Source organism: Lagopus muta, chromosome 28 (assembly GCF_023343835.1).
Source record: "Lagopus muta isolate bLagMut1 chromosome 28, bLagMut1 primary, whole genome shotgun sequence".
Lineage (NCBI taxonomy): Eukaryota > Metazoa > Chordata > Aves > Galliformes > Phasianidae > Lagopus > Lagopus muta.
In genome coordinates, this window is record NC_064460.1 from 1,924,583 (window position 1) to 1,940,815 (window position 16,233).

At 62.0% G+C, this 16,233-nt stretch overlaps 3 protein-coding genes across 3 annotated transcripts; 2 read left to right on the plus strand and 1 right to left on the minus strand.

Moving 5' to 3' along the window:
- The first annotated feature begins 39 nt into the window (after window positions 1-39).
- On the plus strand, window positions 40-2,305 carry LOC125685423 (uncharacterized protein DKFZp434B061-like). The gene is made up of 7 exons (XM_048928434.1): window positions 40-592; window positions 768-811; window positions 915-1,130; window positions 1,220-1,269; window positions 1,363-1,608; window positions 1,728-1,829; window positions 1,946-2,305. Exons 1-7 carry the CDS (start codon window positions 426-428, stop codon window positions 2,096-2,098), a joined length of 978 nt encoding a protein of 325 aa, XP_048784391.1. The 5' UTR covers window positions 40-425; the 3' UTR covers window positions 2,099-2,305.
- Window positions 2,306-3,118: 813 nt separating this feature from the next.
- C1QL4 (complement C1q like 4) lies at window positions 3,119-5,473 on the minus strand. Its single transcript, XM_048928439.1, has 2 exons — window positions 4,958-5,473; window positions 3,119-3,298 (listed from the first exon to the last, which is right to left on the minus strand). The coding sequence occupies exons 1-2, from the start codon at window positions 5,471-5,473 to the stop codon at window positions 3,119-3,121; spliced, it is 696 nt and encodes a 231-aa protein (XP_048784396.1).
- Window positions 5,474-12,723: 7,250 nt separating this feature from the next.
- Window positions 12,724-15,756, plus strand: DNAJC22 (DnaJ heat shock protein family (Hsp40) member C22). The gene is made up of 3 exons (XM_048928436.1): window positions 12,724-12,793; window positions 13,653-14,427; window positions 15,499-15,756. The coding sequence occupies exons 2-3, from the start codon at window positions 13,708-13,710 to the stop codon at window positions 15,682-15,684; spliced, it is 906 nt and encodes a 301-aa protein (XP_048784393.1). The 5' UTR covers window positions 12,724-12,793; window positions 13,653-13,707; the 3' UTR covers window positions 15,685-15,756.
- The last annotated feature ends 477 nt before the right edge of the window (window positions 15,757-16,233 follow it).

Genomic DNA, 16,233 nt, shown 5'->3' on the forward strand with positions numbered 1-16,233 from the left:
GGCCTTCGGGGGGGGGGGCGGGGCCTTCGGGGGGCGGGTCCGCCGCTCTCCACCAATCCACACACTGTCACTCTGCCCCACCCTTCCTCCCCGTGGTCCTCTGTCCTCTCTAGCATTTTCACCCCCCCCCCCCCTTCCTCCTCTCTATGGTTTCCCCAACAATCCCTCTCTATGGTTCCCCTCCCTCCTTTCTATGGTTTTCCCCCCCCCTATGGTTCTCGCCCTCTCTATGTCCCCGCTGTCCCCGCCCCCTAACCCCGCGCTGCGCCCCATTCGCTCAGCGCGGACCAATCCACACTCCTCGCGCTTCCCATTGGCCGCGCGGGGACCAATAAGCGGCCGCGCCGAGTTCTGTAACGGGCGGCGGGAGGAGCCTTAAGGAGGACTTAAAGCGGTGGCGGTGCGGTGCGCGGTTGCGGAGCGCGATGGTGGTGAGCGGCTCTTCCCAGAAGGAGAACCGCTCTCCGGGGCCGAGCGACACCGCGAAACGCTTTCCTTACGGCCGCGTCCCGGTGCGGACCCGCTCCCGTCAGGCGGAACATGGAGAACGACCGAACGCTGCCTGCACCGCTCCGTCCTGCGGGCAGCCCCGGTAACGGGGGGGGAGGGGGAGATGAATCCAGGAAGGAGCGCTGGGGGGGCTGCAGACAGAACGCGGAAGTGGGCACGGGGTTCCCTCTTCCCCCCTCCCCTTCCCCCCTTCCCCCAAGGAAGGGGACCCTCAATATTTGGGGTGGGGATCCTCACTGTGCTGCTGTTCCCCGCAGTGACACAGAGGTGGAGCAGCCCCCGCCTCCAGCGCTGGATGCAGGTGAGTTTCCCCCCTCCTCCCCCCGGCTTTGGCACTCCGTGGTTGGGTGCCCCCTCCACGTGACTGAAGCCCCTCCCCTCCACACTGTGATCTTTCCCCACAGAGACCACCGTCACCCCCTCACCTGTTGCCACCCCTGTGCTGGGGACTGTGGGGCGCAGGCCCTGCTTGGCCCGCAGGGTGCCCGCCCGTGGCCCCCCCTCTGCCAAAGGACCCTCACCTCTGAGTACAGCAGGGACCCAAACATCACTGCTTGGTCCCCTCCAGGAGAGTGCATCCATGCGGCTGAGGGTCCCCAAGAAGAAGAACTGCACCCCAGGTACATCCTATCCCTCCCCCCAACCCGCCCCACTCTGCACTCTGGGGGTGGTTTGTTGGTGCTGAGCCTCCTTCCCCATCCCCCTGCAGGCTCCTCCAGTGCTGGCTTGACTCTCTGTGTCTCTGTCACCAAGAACATGGTGTGTATGGGAGGGGAGGGAGGGGGAGATGCCAGCTCCGACTCCCCTCCCTCACACCCTCATCCTGCTCTGCTCTCCCCTTTCACTCTGCAGCGCTCTGCCCCCCGCACTCAGAGCTCCCTCCGCACGCCGTGCCTCACCCCTTGCATCTCCCAGCCACGCGCCCTGCGGGTGGGGGCCAGCTTGAGCACTGGGAAGGGGTCCCGACCTGTCCCCTCAGCCCCTGCTGATGGCGTTGTCCCCTCGGAGACCCCCTTGCGCTGGCGACCAGCTGTGACCCCCCAGTCTGACCCCAGTGCATACGCTGCCATCAATAACAACAATCTGTCCCCATCCTGGGTGAGTGTGTGCTGTGGGGCTCTTTGGTCCCTGTGTCGCACCCATTCCTCTCTCCCCTCAGTGAGGGGTGGAGGCTGGGAGTGCTAGGAGTGGTCTGACTGTGGGAAATCTTCCCCCAGGACAAGGTGGTGGTGCAGCTCTTCAAGGGGAACGAAGGCCAGCAGGATGTTAAGGTGATGATGGCAAATCCCAGCAGCACCCCGGACCTCAGCAAGGCACAGGTAGGGGGGGCTGTGGGGTTCCCTGGGCTCAGGGTTGGATCCTCAGGTTGAGGGGGGACCCAGGGATGAGGAGGGGGGTTTCACTCCAAGCTCCACCCTCAATCTGTGTCCCACAGCGTGCAGCCCTACTCCTGCAGCAGCTGATGAAGATGGTGCAGGACCGACCAGATGCTGTAGCAGTGCTGACAGAGCTGTGGGAGCTCATGACCGAGTTGGGGGTGGACCCCATGCCCCAGGACCTCCTGAACACCCAAAGCCTCTCCTCATAACTGTGACCTACGTGGGGGTTGAGCTGCATCTCTGTGAACAAAGGGAGTGGGTGAGGGAGGGCACAGGCAGACCCTCCTGGTGGTGGCCAAGTGGCTGCTGGGGGGTACAGATGGCCTCCTGCAGCAGGCAGACCCCCCCTCCATGCAGGGCAGTGTGGGTGTTCTGGGCACAAAGAGTGTGGGAGTTGGGGGGGAACGCTGAAAAAAGTGTGAATAAAATATTGTCTGCTTTGCTTTGCTGTATGGGGTCTTCTTTCCCCCGACGTTTCCCCGCGGTTGGTGGCAGTGGCACACGTTGGCCACGCGGTGACAGCAGTGCCCGCGAGGTGGGAATGCTCACATTCATTCAGAGCCCCCACGGAGCCCAGAGGAGAGGCGGTGGGGCTGCGTCCTGCTGCTGCGTCCCCGTGGGTGTGGGGGGAGGGTGACCGTCCCCAATCCTGGTGGCAGTATCAGTGTCAGTGCCCCCATTGGTTACTGCTGTGGTGACACGAGACAGGGGCACAGCTCTGTCCCTCCCCACACCGTCCCCACGATGAGGCCGAGGCAGCAGCTGCACCTCCAAACCCATTATATTTTATTTGGGGGGAACACAGAGTGCAACAAACTGTGGGGTTCAGGGATGGGGAGGGGAGAGAGGGGGGTTCCAGGGGGACAGCACAGCAAGGGGGGACCGCAGTGCCTGTGGGGTGCTGACATGCAGGGGTGAGCAGGGAGCATTTACGCTTGTGAGTGGGCGCATGGGGAAGTGCGGTGAGCGCACACGCGTGTGCAACGTGGGGGAGGCGCATGGGGACAGCGGTGAGCATGCACACATGTGTGTGTGATGGGGAGGGGGCGCAAGGGGGGGGGGCTGCTGTGCGTGTGCAAAGGAGCTGCGAGGTATCGGTGCCTGCAGAGGTGCAGAAATGGGTTTCCCTATGGGCATCATCACCTCGGGGCTTTGGAAGGGAGGCAGGGGGGATGACGACGGTGCCTTAGGAGGTGCCCCCCCCCTTCACCCCCCCCTCGCCCCAGTGCTCAGTCAGGGTAGATGATGAAGCCTGAGAAGGTGCTGTACTTGTTGGTGTTACCGCCGTGCACTTTGCCACCATCCAGCTTGACACACACCTCATCACCCACGTCCAGGTGCAGGATGACGCTGTTGCTGGCGTAGTCGTAGTTCTGATCCGCATCCTGAGCGATGGCGCTGGCCCGAACCTTGAGGGGTGGGAGGGGGGGCACAGCCATCAAGGACCACCCCCCCACACACAACCACCCCCCCGATCTGTGCTCTCCAGGGGTGTTTTGGGGTGGGGGGGGGGGTGCTGAGCTGCTCTGTGCCCCCCCCCCCTTTCCTCCCCAGATCCCCTCAGTCTGCCATCCCTGGCAGCTCAAGGTCGTGCCGCCCACCTGCGGCAGTGCTGTGGTGCCAGGAGGTGGCAGCGCCAGAGTCCCCCCCTCACCCCCCCCCCCCCCCACAACAATGTCCCTCCAGTTTGGTGGCCCTGCACTGTGTCCCTGAATCCCACATCCTTCCCTGTCCCACGGGCAAAGAGGACTGCAGAGCCCCGGTGTTGGAGCCCACAGCCTCCCTCGGCCTCCCCCCACCCTGTGGTTCCTTGGGGTGCAGCTCCCATTGGGATGGCGGACCTGGCATCCACCACAGCAGATCGATGCTCTTTTATCCCATAATAAACAGAAAGTGTCTGGGGTGAGGTGGGGAAGGGCTGAGCTGCATCTCTGTGAACAAAGGAAGCGGGTGAGGGTGCAGGCAGACCCTCCTGGTGGTGGCCTGGGGCCTGTTGGGGGGCACAGATGGACGCCCGCAATAGGCAGACCCCGCTCCATGCAGGGCAGTGTGTTCCCCTGGTCCTCCAGTGGGAGTTCTGGGCACAAAGTGGGGATTGATGCCCCAGATGTGGGTGGTGGGGATGGGGATGGGGCTGTGGGGCTCTGCTGGTCCACCCCCCACATCTCTGCGGAGGGGAGAAGAGAAGGAATAGGAGAAAAGGGATGAGGGATGTGGGGACAAAGGAAATGGGATCTGGGGGGAGCAGGGACAGAAGATGTGGGATCGAGGGAATGCAGATGGAGGGAATGGAATAGAGGGAATGGGATTGGGGATGGAGATGGGTGTAGGGGAATGGGGATGGAAATGGAGATGGAGGGAGTGGGGACTGGGGAAATGGGGATGGAGATGTGTGTAGGGGAATGGGGATGGAAATGGGGATGGAGGGAGTGGGGATTGGGGAAATGGGGATGGAGATGGGTGTAGGGGAATGGGGATGGAAATGGGGATGGAGGGAGTGGGGATTGGGGAAATGGGGATGGAGATGGGTGTAGGGGAATGGGGATGGAAATGGGGATGGAGGGAGTGGGGATTGGGAAATGAAGATGGAGATGGGTGTAGGGGAATGGGGACAGAGGAATAGGGATGAAGGGAATGGGATTGGGGAAATAGGATGAAGATGGGTGTAGGGGAATGGGGATGAGGGAGTGGGGATTGGGGAAATGGGATGAGTGGGGATGAGTGTAGGGCAATGGGAAAGAGGGAATGGGTTTGGGAATCAGGATGGAGGACTTAGATGGTGGAAAAAATATATGAACTGGGATGGCAGGAATTTGGGACAGAAAGCTGGGGGGAGCCAGGATGAGGGTAAAGCAGAATTGGAGAAGCAAGATGGGAGGAAACAAAATGGAAAAACCAAATTGGGGGAACTGGAACGGGAGAGCAGGGATAGGGACAGCAGGCAGCAGGAAGAGAGCTGGAGGAGCCGGGTGGAGACATGGAGAGATGGGGCTGGGGGATCTAAGGGCAAAGGGGGTGAAGAGGGACACGGGGGCCTGGTGGGAGCTGCTGGGGGTCCCGTGCCATACCTGCCCGTTCTTCATGAGGTCAGCCCACATGCTGGTGCCGTCGCCGCCGCGCATGAGGACGTGGTAGGTGAAGAAGTAGATGCCGGGGAGCGGGCAGGTGAATTTGCCACTCGATGGTTCGTAGTAGTTGCCCACGTTGGTCACCACGTCGTCAAAGCGCAGCACCTCGTAGCCCTCGTGGGGCTTCCTCAGGCCCGCGTAGAACGCAATCTTGGGGCTGTAGAAGGAGGGGATGTACCCCCCAGGACCCGGCCCTGGAGGTCCTGGTGGTCCCGGTCGACCCGGTTCACCTGGTGGTCCCCGCGGTCCCGGTGGTCCGGGGGGGCCCCGAACGCCAGCACGCCCTTTGCGCCCCGGTTCTCCCTTTGCCCCCGGTAGGAAAGGAGGGGGGGAGGCGGGAGGCAGCTCGGGGTAGGGGTCGCAAACCATGCGGCAGCTGCCCAGCATCTCATAGTGAGCGGCCGCCTTGGAGCTGTGCACCAGCAGCGGGATGGCCACCAGCAGCACCAGCACCATGGCCACGCCGACGGCCGCCCCGGCCACGCGTTTCCTGCGGCTCAGCCGAGAGGCAGCCAGTGCCAGAAGGTCCTCGTCACCCTTGGGAGCGATGGTGGAGCCGGGGGGGTGGACGGCGGGGGGCCGCCCGCTGAGCCTCACGGCGCGGCAGGGAGCGGGCTGGGAGCGAGGATGGGGCGGGATGAGGACAGCGGTGGGGACGGAGCTGGTGGCAGGGAGGGAGGTGGGAACGGGGACGAGGATGGGGACGGAAGCAGGGATGAGGTCGGGGATGGGGATGGGGAGAGTGGCGGGGATGGGGACGGTGAGGGAGGTGAGGATGGGGTTGGAAATAGTGGTGGGGATGGTGACAGCAGAAGGGATAGGGACAGGAATGGGGATGGAGGTGGTGGTGGGGACGGGGATGGGGAGAGCAGCGGGGCTGGAGATGGCAGCAGGGATGGGGACGGGGTCGGGGCTGGGGACAGCAGCAGGGGTAGGGATGGAGACGGGAATATGGATAGGGACGGGAATAAGGCTGGCACTGGAGCCAGCAGCAAGGACGGGGATGGGGACAGGAACAGAGCTGGGACCGATGGGACCAGGAGCAGGGGTTGAGGAGAGGGATGGGGATGGGGCAGGGATGAGAGAAGGAATAGAGACGAACGGATGGGGACAGCACAGGGGCCGGGAGCAATGGGGCCGGGCGCGGGGCCGGGCACGGAGCAAAGGGGTTGGAATTGTTGCTGGGACCGGAGCCGGGAGCGGAGCTGCAGGCGGAGCCGGGACTGAAGCTGGCAGAGGCGAGGAGCGCAGAGCCGGTGGCGGAGCCGGGAGTGGAGCCGGGACCCGAGCCGGGAGCGGAGTCGGGGCTGGAGCTCCCGCTGCAACCAGGACCGGAGCCGTTGGTGGAGCCAATGGAGCAGGCAGGACCGGAGCCGGTGCCGGAGCTGGTGATGTAACCGGAGCCGGGATGGAGCCGGGACGGAACTTCTCGCCAAGTTCCCCGAGAGCGGCACCCCCGTACCGGCAGCGGCCCCCGGGGGCGTCCCCGCTCTCTCTGTGCGCGCCGGCGGCGGCTCCTGGGGCGGCTGCGCGACGCTGTCGGGGCCGTCCCACCGGGCCTCGTGCCCCCCCTCCAGCCCCCCCCGGGACCCCTCGGTGCCCGCCGGTGCCCACCTGCCGCCCGCGGCTGCGGGAGCCACGTGCCGAGTCCGCCGCCCGCACCGCACCGCACCGCGCCCGCAGCTCCGCTCCGCCCGACGGCACCGGGCACGGCAGGGGCGGGGGCGGGCGGGGGGGGGGGGGGAGGGGGGGGGGGCGAGGGAGGGAGTGGGAAAGAGGGGGTGCAGGGAGGGGGGTGAGTGCGTGTGCAAGGAGGTGCTGGTGTGCGTGGGGGTGCACGGGCTTGCAGAGCTCTGTGGGTGTTGGTGGGTGTGCATGGGTGTGTGGACTCATGTCAGTGCATGAGGATGGGTGTGCAGAGCTCCGTGTGCGTGCACACAGGGTGAGCTCGGGTCCGTGCATGCATGTGTGTGTGCAGAGCTGCGTGCGTGCAAGGTTGTGTGCGGTGCATGGATGTGTGCGTGGGGCTGTGTGCTCAGGGGGATGCTGGTGCAGGGATGTGTGTTTGCATGGGTGCGTGCCTGTGTGTGAAGGGCTCGGTGTGTGTGTGCACGGGGCTGCATCTGCATTGGTGAGTGCACGGGATGCGTGTGCCCACGGGGCTCTGTTTGTGCATGGAGCTGTGTCTGCATCCACGCGTGCACAGAGATGTGCAAGACGTGGGTGTGAGTTTGCCAGGGTCGTGCTGTGCGCGTGCATTTCCGTGTGCATGAAATGGGTGCAGTGGGTTTGGGGACAAGGAGTGTGCATGCATGCGGGACCCCCCCACAGCTTTCCATCTTCAGCCCCCCTTGGGGTCCCTGCATGCCTGCTGCCACCAGCCCATTTCTGGGGGCCACTCATTTTGGGGAGGCTCAGCCACACTAGACCCAGCAGAGCAGCAGCGCCCGAGGACTGGATTTCCCTTCATGGATGCAATGCTGGGGTGGGGACGCAGCTCACAACCCCAGGGGGAGCAAATTTATGGCTGCTCTTTTCAAACCCTGACAGGCTCCACTGCTTTGTGCACAGCCAAATCTCACCCTCCACCTTCAGGGTGCAGGGCTGCCCCCAGTGTCTTCACTGCTGCAACTGGGGAAGGACACAGCCTGAAATGGAAGCCCTCTGTCACCTGCAGGGCCCACGCATGTCCTTGCAGCCATCCCTCTGCACCCATGTGTGCATGCAGGGATGCGAGCTGGGGGGCTGCAGGTGTGCATGCATGCATGTGAGTGCATGCACCGTGTCTTGTGTGCATTTGCATCTGTGCATGCCTGCTGTGTGCATGTGTGTGTGTGCATGCATGTGTGCAGATGCACGCTGGCACACGGGTGGTGGGAGATGCTCCTTTCTGTGTAATTTATCCGGATAGTTTTTAAATTTGCAGGCTGGGCCAGCTCCCTCCAAAGGGCGCCGATCCATCAGCCGGGCTCCACGACGGATTTATGGGCCCTTTATGCTGGAGGATCAATGCAATCCTGAACCGCCCGGCGCTGTTTGTGCAACAAATTACAGCAGTGGGAGCAGTTCCCGCAGAGGGGATGGGGTCCGGGAGCGATCGATGCTGCCCAAGCTGTCCCCTGGGGATGGGGACATCGGAGTCCCACCGCCATCACCGCCCTTCTGTTGGCTGATCTTAATGAGCAGCAACAGCGAATTAATTAGGAAGGCCGCGAGGGGAAGCCTGAGTGCTAATTAGCAAGAGCTGGGGGCATACGGGGAAAGGGAGCTCGGTGGAAAGGAGCCACTCATGGGAACACGAGGGGTCCCGGCTGCTCCCAGCACTCCCAGTCCCATTGGGGTCCCATTGGCAGCGCTGCACCCAGGGGCAGCTGCAGCCCCAGCACAGGCTGTGAGGAGAGGGAGTGCAGTGCAAACACTGCCAGTAAAAATAGCAGGAGGGAAAGGTCAACCCCGGAGAGAGCAGCGGTGGTGGTGGGGAGATGGGGGGGATGGAGGCTCGGAGATGGATCCCGTTCACAGCTATAGGGCAGCTCAGCCCCACCCAGTGGCACCCGTGGTGGAGGTGCCCCACTTTGTCATGGTGGATGGGGGGTAGTGGCTGTGGGTCCCCATGCCATGAGGAGAAGTGGGGATGACACTCCTCGGGGCTACGTGGGGCCGGCGGTGATGGACGTGTCCTGCAGCAGCTATGGGGACGCTGCGGGGTGCCGAGCCCTGCCACAAGCTCAGGGCTGGCAGTGGAGCTGGGGAGCAGAGCATGAATAAATGCATGATCTGCAGCCCCAGGGCCGCGAGCGGGGCCGGCACGGGGAGGGGGGGCTGTCTGGCGGGCACCAAAGCACGGTCACCATCTGCCTCTGCAGGCAGGGTCACATCTTGTCCCCAAAGCCCAGCGTGCCCAGCGCCTCACACCCAGTGCACGGTGTGTGCACTGCCCTCCGTGCTCCTGGTGCACGGCACACGGTGCCCACGCACTGTGCACGGTCTCCAGTGGGCAGTGCACAGCCCTGGTGCAGTTCCTGGTGCACAGTGCACCACGCAGGGTTCTCAGCGCAAGGCACACGGCGCACATTGCGCACGGTCCCCTGTGCACAGCCTGTGATCCACAGTGCACAGATCACAGCTTCCAGCGCTCGGTGCCCCATCCCAGCACACGGCGTCCCTGTCCCTCTCCCCGTGCCATCACCAAGTCACTTCCCTCCCAGTTGCTGCACTGCACTGGGACCAGCAGACAGATTGGTGTGTCGGCGCCCGGCACGTGGTCACGGGGGAGCCTTGTGCAAATGAATATAGATTGGCCGGAGGCACCCGGGCGCCGCGCTCCATCCAGGGTGTGTTTGCAATAAAGCCAGGCCGTATGCCGGGCCCAAATTGGATGAAAATTGTCCTTGAATGGAGACAAATAAACCAACAGCAGCGAGAGGGGGGGAGGACACATGGCCTGGGGGGGCTGCAGGTGGCTCAACAGGTCCTGAGGGTGGTGGGAGGGCGATGCTGCCTGCATGCATGGTGACAGGTGGAAAGTGTCACCTGCTGCCTGCATGGGGGCCAGGCACCTTGTCATTTGCCCCCCCGCCCCCCCCCCGGAGGAGGGAGTCCCTGCGCCCTGCTTCCAGTGCATGTCCTGTCCCCATTCTGAGCCCTGTCTTCAGTGTAAGCCCTGTCCTTGTGTACCCACCCCCAATTTGTGCCTCCCCAGTGCGCACTCTTTGTGCCCCAGCACCTCCTGGGCATGGCACACCTCCCCCTGCTGCCCACCCAGGTTCATTAACGTCTGCTGCTAATTGCTGATGAGGCAGCTGGGGGCACGGCCCCACATGTTGTGGCTGTGCTGGGCTCAGGATGAGGTGAGTTGGGGAGCAGATGACACAGGGGAGGACTTTGGGGACCCTCAGTTTCACCTGCACCCTGTTTTCCTGAGGTTGTCTCCTTAGCATTGCAGCCCCATTGTGAGGAGCAGCAGGGCATCAGCGGGGGGTGACAACACTGAGATTTGGGGATATCCCCATGAGAGGTTGGGGGGATTCATGGCCCCCCCGGCTGAGTCACTGCTGGGGCGGCAGCGGGGCCGTCCGTCACCACATGCCAACGCGTGACGAGATGGATGGCTGTGGGCTGCCCCGGATTAATTCTCTGGACAAGCAGCATTTATTAAGGATTCAGAGGATGTCGGATGGAGAAATCCATCCCAGCCAGGCAGTGATCAAGGGGGGGTGGCGGGCGCAGGGTCCCGCCGCCCCCCGTTGTACAGCAGAACCTGCAGCCCCCCACCCTGCGCTCCAATGTCCCCCCATGCCACCATCCCTGTGCCCCCCCAGGGCTCACCCCCACCCCACAGGGTCGGGGGGCTCATTGCACATTCACCTCATGCCTACCTGAGGCACCCGCTGACAAATAGACATTTAAATCAGACAATTAGCTGGCCTCCACCGCTGACATTTTTAATGTATTAATGTGCATCAACAGCTAATACATATAAAATTCCCCTAATAACAGCACTTGGGTAAAGGGGCTGCTCTGCAGCCCGGCGCTGGCAGTGATGTACGAGTCCAGAGGGACTCCGGCCCCGGAGTTTGCATTAATTACCAGCAAACTGACAAGGCAACGTGACATTCGGGAGCTGCGCCGGATGCCTTCAACCGACCCTTTGGGTGTGTGTGCTGGTGGTGTGTGCACACACGTGTGTGGATGGGTGCACGGGGGGGCTGGGGGTGGGGGGTCTGTATGAGGATGTGTGTGTGTGCTGCAGGGGGGATGTGGGTGTGAGGGGAGGATGCGTGTGCATGGGGTGTGTGTGAGCCATAGGGGCAGGTGTGTATGCAGGGATGCGTGTGCAGCGTGGGGACGCATGTGTGCGTGAGGTTGTGTGCCTTACAGGAGGATGTATGTGCACAGGGATGCGTGTGAATCGTAGGGGCAGGTTTGCACAGAAGCACACGTGTGTATGGAGGGACGTGTGAGCAGCATGGGGACATGTTTATGCTCAGGGGGTTTGTGCACCATAGGCACACGCGTGTGCATGAGGTTGCGTGCACCAGAGGGACGTGTGTGCATGAGGATAGGATGTATGTGCACAGGGATGCGTGTGCTCCATAGGGACAGGTGTGCACACAAGTGCATGCATCGTGGGGACGCGTGTATGCAGGGACGTGTGAGCACCATGGGGACACATTTGTGCACGTGTGTGTGTGTGTGCAGCACGAGGACACACGTGTGCGTGAGGTCGTGTGCATCATAGGGGTATGTATGCATGAAGATGGAATGCATGTGCACAGGGACGTGTGTGCATCATACAGATGTGTGCATACATGTGTGTGCATGGGGACACGCGTGTCCTGGGGGTGTGCATAGCAGCTGTCCCACGTGGGGCAGCCCCCAGCTGGACACCCCCAAATGAGGCGATGACAAATGCTTCAATTAGCGGGAAGGCTCCGCCAATCGATGCCTTAAACGCTGCCGCCCAGAGCTGATCAATGCCTCCTATTACACCCAACAAGGGGGTATACAGCAGCCCCCCTCCCTTCCCCCCCCCGGGACCCCTCAGACCCATGGGGGGCTCCTGTGCGTTGGGGACATGGGCACACCAAGGCCTGAAGGTGGACGTGGGGGTGCTGCCCACTGCAGTGAGGCTGAGGCCCCTCCTTGCCTCCCAGCCTGGAGCTCGAGAGCCAGATTTGACATTTTTAAATCCAGATACTTTAAGAAATCGATCCAGCAGCGGAGCACCACCTGCCCCCCCATCTCCCCCCCCCGCACCCACCAGCATCGATCCCAGACTGCAGCACGGGGGGGTGAGGGGAGCACAGCAGCTATGGGCAGCCAGGAAAGGGGTCATCCCCCTCCCCAAAAGGTGTAGCCCTCCCAAAAAAGGCACTGCTCCCCCATCCCCAGGTGCAGCTCCCCACGCCCCTCCATCCCAATGCAATCCTCCCCCCCCCCAGGTGCAGCTCCCCCCTCCCCCCCCCATGCATCCAAATCCTAACGCAGCCCCCCCAGCCCCCCCACCCAGGGCGCAGCTCAGCCAAGCGTAGCCCCACTGGGAGCCGCTGTCAGGGATGCAGCCAGGCGGGGTGGGCAGTGCGGGGGGGCTGCTGTCAGCCCTGATGGGCAGCTGGGCAGAGAGGGGCTGAAGCATCTCCCCCTGCCCCATATTAGTGGGATCCCATAGGAGCCAGGTTCCAAGCATCCCTGCATCCTGCTGAGCTGCAGCCGTGGGGGAGAGGGGGAGTTGCCTATGGGGGGCTGAGCTGAGGAGGGGGTCACAAGGAGGGGACCACTGCCCCCTCCCCCCCCCTCCATCCCTTCTAGTCCCCACTTCTGGAGTGGCTGTGTCAACAACACAGCCGGCCAGGGCCGTTAATAATGAATGAGACCAAATTGGAGGCCGGCAGCGGCTAAGCCGAGCAAACACAGGAGCGGTGGTGAGGGTGGGGGCTGCGGGGGGGAGCGGGCGGGGGGTGGAAGCTGCTGGGAGGGCACAGCACCGGTAAGGGGCACAGCTCCAGTATTGTCTGCATGGCTGCATTTGGGGGGCATACAGCTGGAGGGGGCTGCCATGGGGCTGAGGGGGGAGGTCATCATGGGTCTGGGGGCTTTCACTCACAGTTGGGGGGGGGGTTCTTCCCATATTAGGGCTCTGTGATCCCACCCCACAAGCTTGCAGTGCTCTTGCCCTTTGCCTGGTGCTGTCACAGAGGCAAAGTCCGTGTCAGGAGGGGGGGGAGGAGGGGAGGAGAAGAGCTGCCTGTGAGCTCTGTGGGACTCTGTGCAGAGGTGGGTTGGGGGTGCTGAGGGGGTCCACAGAGCCGTGGGTGGGTACATGTGGTGCTGGGGGGCTCAGGAGGGCCCCGGGTGCACAGATGTGGGTGGACTTGGGTGGGTTCAGGGGATCCTGGATAGGGTTATGGGACTTGGGTGGGGGTGGATGAGTACTGAGCGGGTGCAAAATGGCTCTGGGTGGGGTAATGGGATGCCGAGATGGGTATAGAGGGGTCCTGACTGGGGGGCTATGGGACCTGGTGGCAGATCTGGGTGGGAACAAAATGGCTCTGGATGGGCTTGTGGGATCTCATATGGACACAGGGGGCCCTGCATGGGCATGCAGGGTACTGAGCAGTTGTGAAGCAGGTCTGAATGAGCACTGATGGTCCTGGGAGAGCATGAAACAGCACTGGGAGGGCACAGTATAGCTTTGAGTAGGCTTGTGGTTTCTCCAGATGGGCACAGGGGGTCCTGAGTGGGGGGTATGGGACCTGGGGGATTGCCAAGCCCTGGGTGGGCACACAGGACTCTGAGTGGTGGGATCCATATGGGCACATGGGTTCTGAGGGTGGGCATGAAACAGCACTGGGTGGGCACAAGATAGCTCTGGGTGGTCTTGTGGTGCCTCCAGATGGGAACAGGGGGTCCTGGGTGGGGGATATTGGACCTGGGTAGGGATGGCTAAGCCCTCGGTGGGCACATAAGACTCTGAGTGGTGGAATCCATATGGGCACGGGGGTTCAAGGGGTGGGCATGGAGCAACTCGGGGTGGGCTGGTACAGTCCTCGGTTAGCACGTGGGACACAGAGGGGTCCATCACAGGAGGCACAGCTGTGCCCCACTGCCCCCAGCAATGCCTTCCCTCCCACAGGACGCCAGATGCCAGTGCCACACCAGTGCCACAGCTCAGCCGTGAGCCAACCAGGATGGCCAAGCGGCTACTGGTGGCCTACGGGCTGTGGGCGCTGGGGGGGCCACTGGGGCTGCATCACCTCTACCTGGGCCGGGACAGCCACGCTCTGCTCTGGATGCTGACACTGGGAGGCTTCGGTGCCGGCTGGCTCAGCGACCTCTGGCACCTCCACCATTGGGTGGCCGTGGCCAACAGCACCAGCAGCCAGCACAGGAGGGCTGTGCCAGCACTGAGCCCCATACTCCTGGCGGGGCAGGTGGTCGTGGGGACATATTTTGGACTGGTGGCCGCGTTGGCACTGCCTTGGGTGCCCCAGCTGCTGGCCCAGCCGCTGGCTGTGGGGCTGGGCGTGCTCCTGACAGCTTCCGTGGGCGAACAGAGCACCAAAGCACACCGCGTCCTTACAGCAGCCTTCCTCACCTCCCTCCTCTTCCAAGCCCAGCTGCTGGCCGTGCTGCCCTCCAGCATGGCTGCAGGCATGGCGGCACAGCGGCACCGCCGCTATCAGCATCCCGCCGGGCCTCCATTGCGGCTCCGCGCCCGACTCTTCCGTCTGGGGATGGCCTACATGGCCTTCGCCGTCCCAGTGGGGTACAGCCTGCTGCACAGCACCGCCGGGGCTTTGGGGTGGGTGGGGACCATCCCCATGCGGTCCCTCCAAAGCGTGGCCTGGATGCTGGGGCTCAAAGCTGGGCCTGGAGGATGCACTGAGCGGCAGCTGTGGGCTTATCAGGTATGGGGCGCATTGAGACGTGGGGAGGAAGGGGGTTTGGTTGTAGAGGGGTTGCACGGGGTGTAGACATTTTGGGGGTGTTGGGAACATCCAAATAATGTATCAGGACGGTATCTCTGATAAAGCAGATTTGATTTGCAACTGCAATGGCGGGCGTCCTGCAAGCAGGAGAGCATGCAGAAAACAGCGTTGCATCTTTCATGCCCTATTACTCGGTGCTGATCTCTTTCTCCCCTGGTTCCTCGTTGGCTGAGTACTTTAGGATCACAATCTTCCCGACGCTCAACTAAACATACGGATACTGGATAAACATCCATTTTTGCTGGCTAAGCATATATCGCTAATTAGTTAAGTTCTCACATTTGCTCATTCAACACTTGGTCATTGTTTCTGGACATCTGCTCGTCCTTGCATAGAGGTAAACTTGGAAGCAGAATAGGGGAGTATCTTGATGCCTGCCTGTTGCATCCCAGCCTACCAAGGTTGCCTACCCAAGGCAAACCAGCCTTGTGTAGAGGCCCTGGCTTCTTTAACATTTGTTAAGTCTGGTTTTCTTTTGCTGAGGGTCTCTTATCCAAACAGAACAGCCCTACAATATGCTTTCTAGTCCACAATACTATGCCTATACTATTTGGAACATTTAAAAACTATTGCAGTTTTGCAAGCAAGAATTAATCACGCAATTCAGCAACTATATTTCTAAAGTTTGTTACTAACATAGATGGTGACTTTTTCACAAGTCACAAAATACAAATACATTGTGCTCTACTTCTTCAGATCAATTCCCCCTTTTTAATATCTAATGCAGGAACAACATTCCATTCCTACAGGGGCAAAAGCTGGGACGAATGGGGTTTGGCTGCCCCTAGCCTGTTGAGGGTATACATATATATAGGTTACATGTGGCTGATTTTGGGGTGTTTGGGGGACAAACACTGGGGGGAATGGGGTTTGCTTGCCCTTAGCCTGTAGGAGGGTAGAATGGGGTGCATGTGGCTGATTTTGGAGTGTTTTGAGGCGGAAGAGGAGGCTGCCACCTCATCCCATCGTATCCCTTTTTGTCTCTTCCAGGTTCTCGGCATCCCGCCCGGCTCTGGCATTGAGGAGGTGCAGAGGAGCTACCGGGAGCTGGTGAAGGTTTGGCACCCCGACCACAACAGGCAGCGGGCTGAAGAGGCCGAGCAACGCTTTATTGAGCTGCAGGAAGCCTACGAGGCGCTGGGAGGACCCCGCAGGGCAGCAGCAGGAGGAGGCTGAGCCCGGCATGCAGGGAGCAGAGGCACTGATGGGGGGTTGTAACCCGGGGTTTGTAACACGAGGTTTCTTTCCTTTCTTTGTTTCTTTGCTCAGCGCCATGCGGTGCTGGGGCCGGGGACGTGCACCGTGCAAAGCAATGCACGAGGTGTCGTGTAAACTGTTGCACGGGGATGGCTGCGACCAATGGATGGAGGCTCGTGCAAATCATTGCATAGGGATCCGTGCCGGTCGTTGCACGAGGATCTGTGCAAATGGCTGCGCTGGGGTTTGTGCAAACCGTTGCATTGGGCACCATGCAAACCACTGCACGCGGATCCGTGCGCAGCATCGCCTGAGAACCTCGCCTGGGGACCTCGTCCATCTCCGAGCCCCCCGGCTTCCAACAACCCACCCCGGTCCCAGCGGGATCGCTCAGGTGGAACCGCGCCTCGAACCCGCCTACATCCGCTCTCAGTCGCCGCCTTTCTCACGCTCGGCTCTTTCCGGAGAGGATTCGGGTGTTTCCGCCACAGGGCGGTGGCTCTCGGCAGTTTCCGTCCACGTTCGGCC

What these genes read in the sequence shown, in the direction of transcription:
- LOC125685423 (XM_048928434.1), top strand. Translation starts at nt 426, where the DNA reads ATGGTGGTGAGCGGCTCTTCCCAGAAGGAGAACCGCTCTCCGGGGCCG. An exon ending in GCCTCCAGCGCTGGATGCAG is followed by an intron (nt 812 to 914) that starts GTGAGTTTCCCC and finishes CTTTCCCCACAG; the next exon opens with AGACCACCGTCACCCCCTCA. An exon ending in ACAATCTGTCCCCATCCTGG is followed by an intron (nt 1,609 to 1,727) that starts GTGAGTGTGTGC and finishes ATCTTCCCCCAG; the next exon opens with GACAAGGTGGTGGTGCAGCT.
- C1QL4 (XM_048928439.1), bottom strand. Translation starts at nt 5,473, where the DNA reads ATGGTGCTGGTGCTGCTGGTGGCCATCCCGCTGCTGGTGCACAGCTCC. An exon ending in ACCTCATGAAGAACGGGCAG is followed by an intron (nt 3,299 to 4,957) that starts GTATGGCACGGG and finishes CCACCCCTCAAG; the next exon opens with GTTCGGGCCAGCGCCATCGC.
- DNAJC22 (XM_048928436.1), top strand. Translation starts at nt 13,708, where the DNA reads ATGGCCAAGCGGCTACTGGTGGCCTACGGGCTGTGGGCGCTGGGGGGG. An exon ending in GGCAGCTGTGGGCTTATCAG is followed by an intron (nt 14,428 to 15,498) that starts GTATGGGGCGCA and finishes TGTCTCTTCCAG; the next exon opens with GTTCTCGGCATCCCGCCCGG.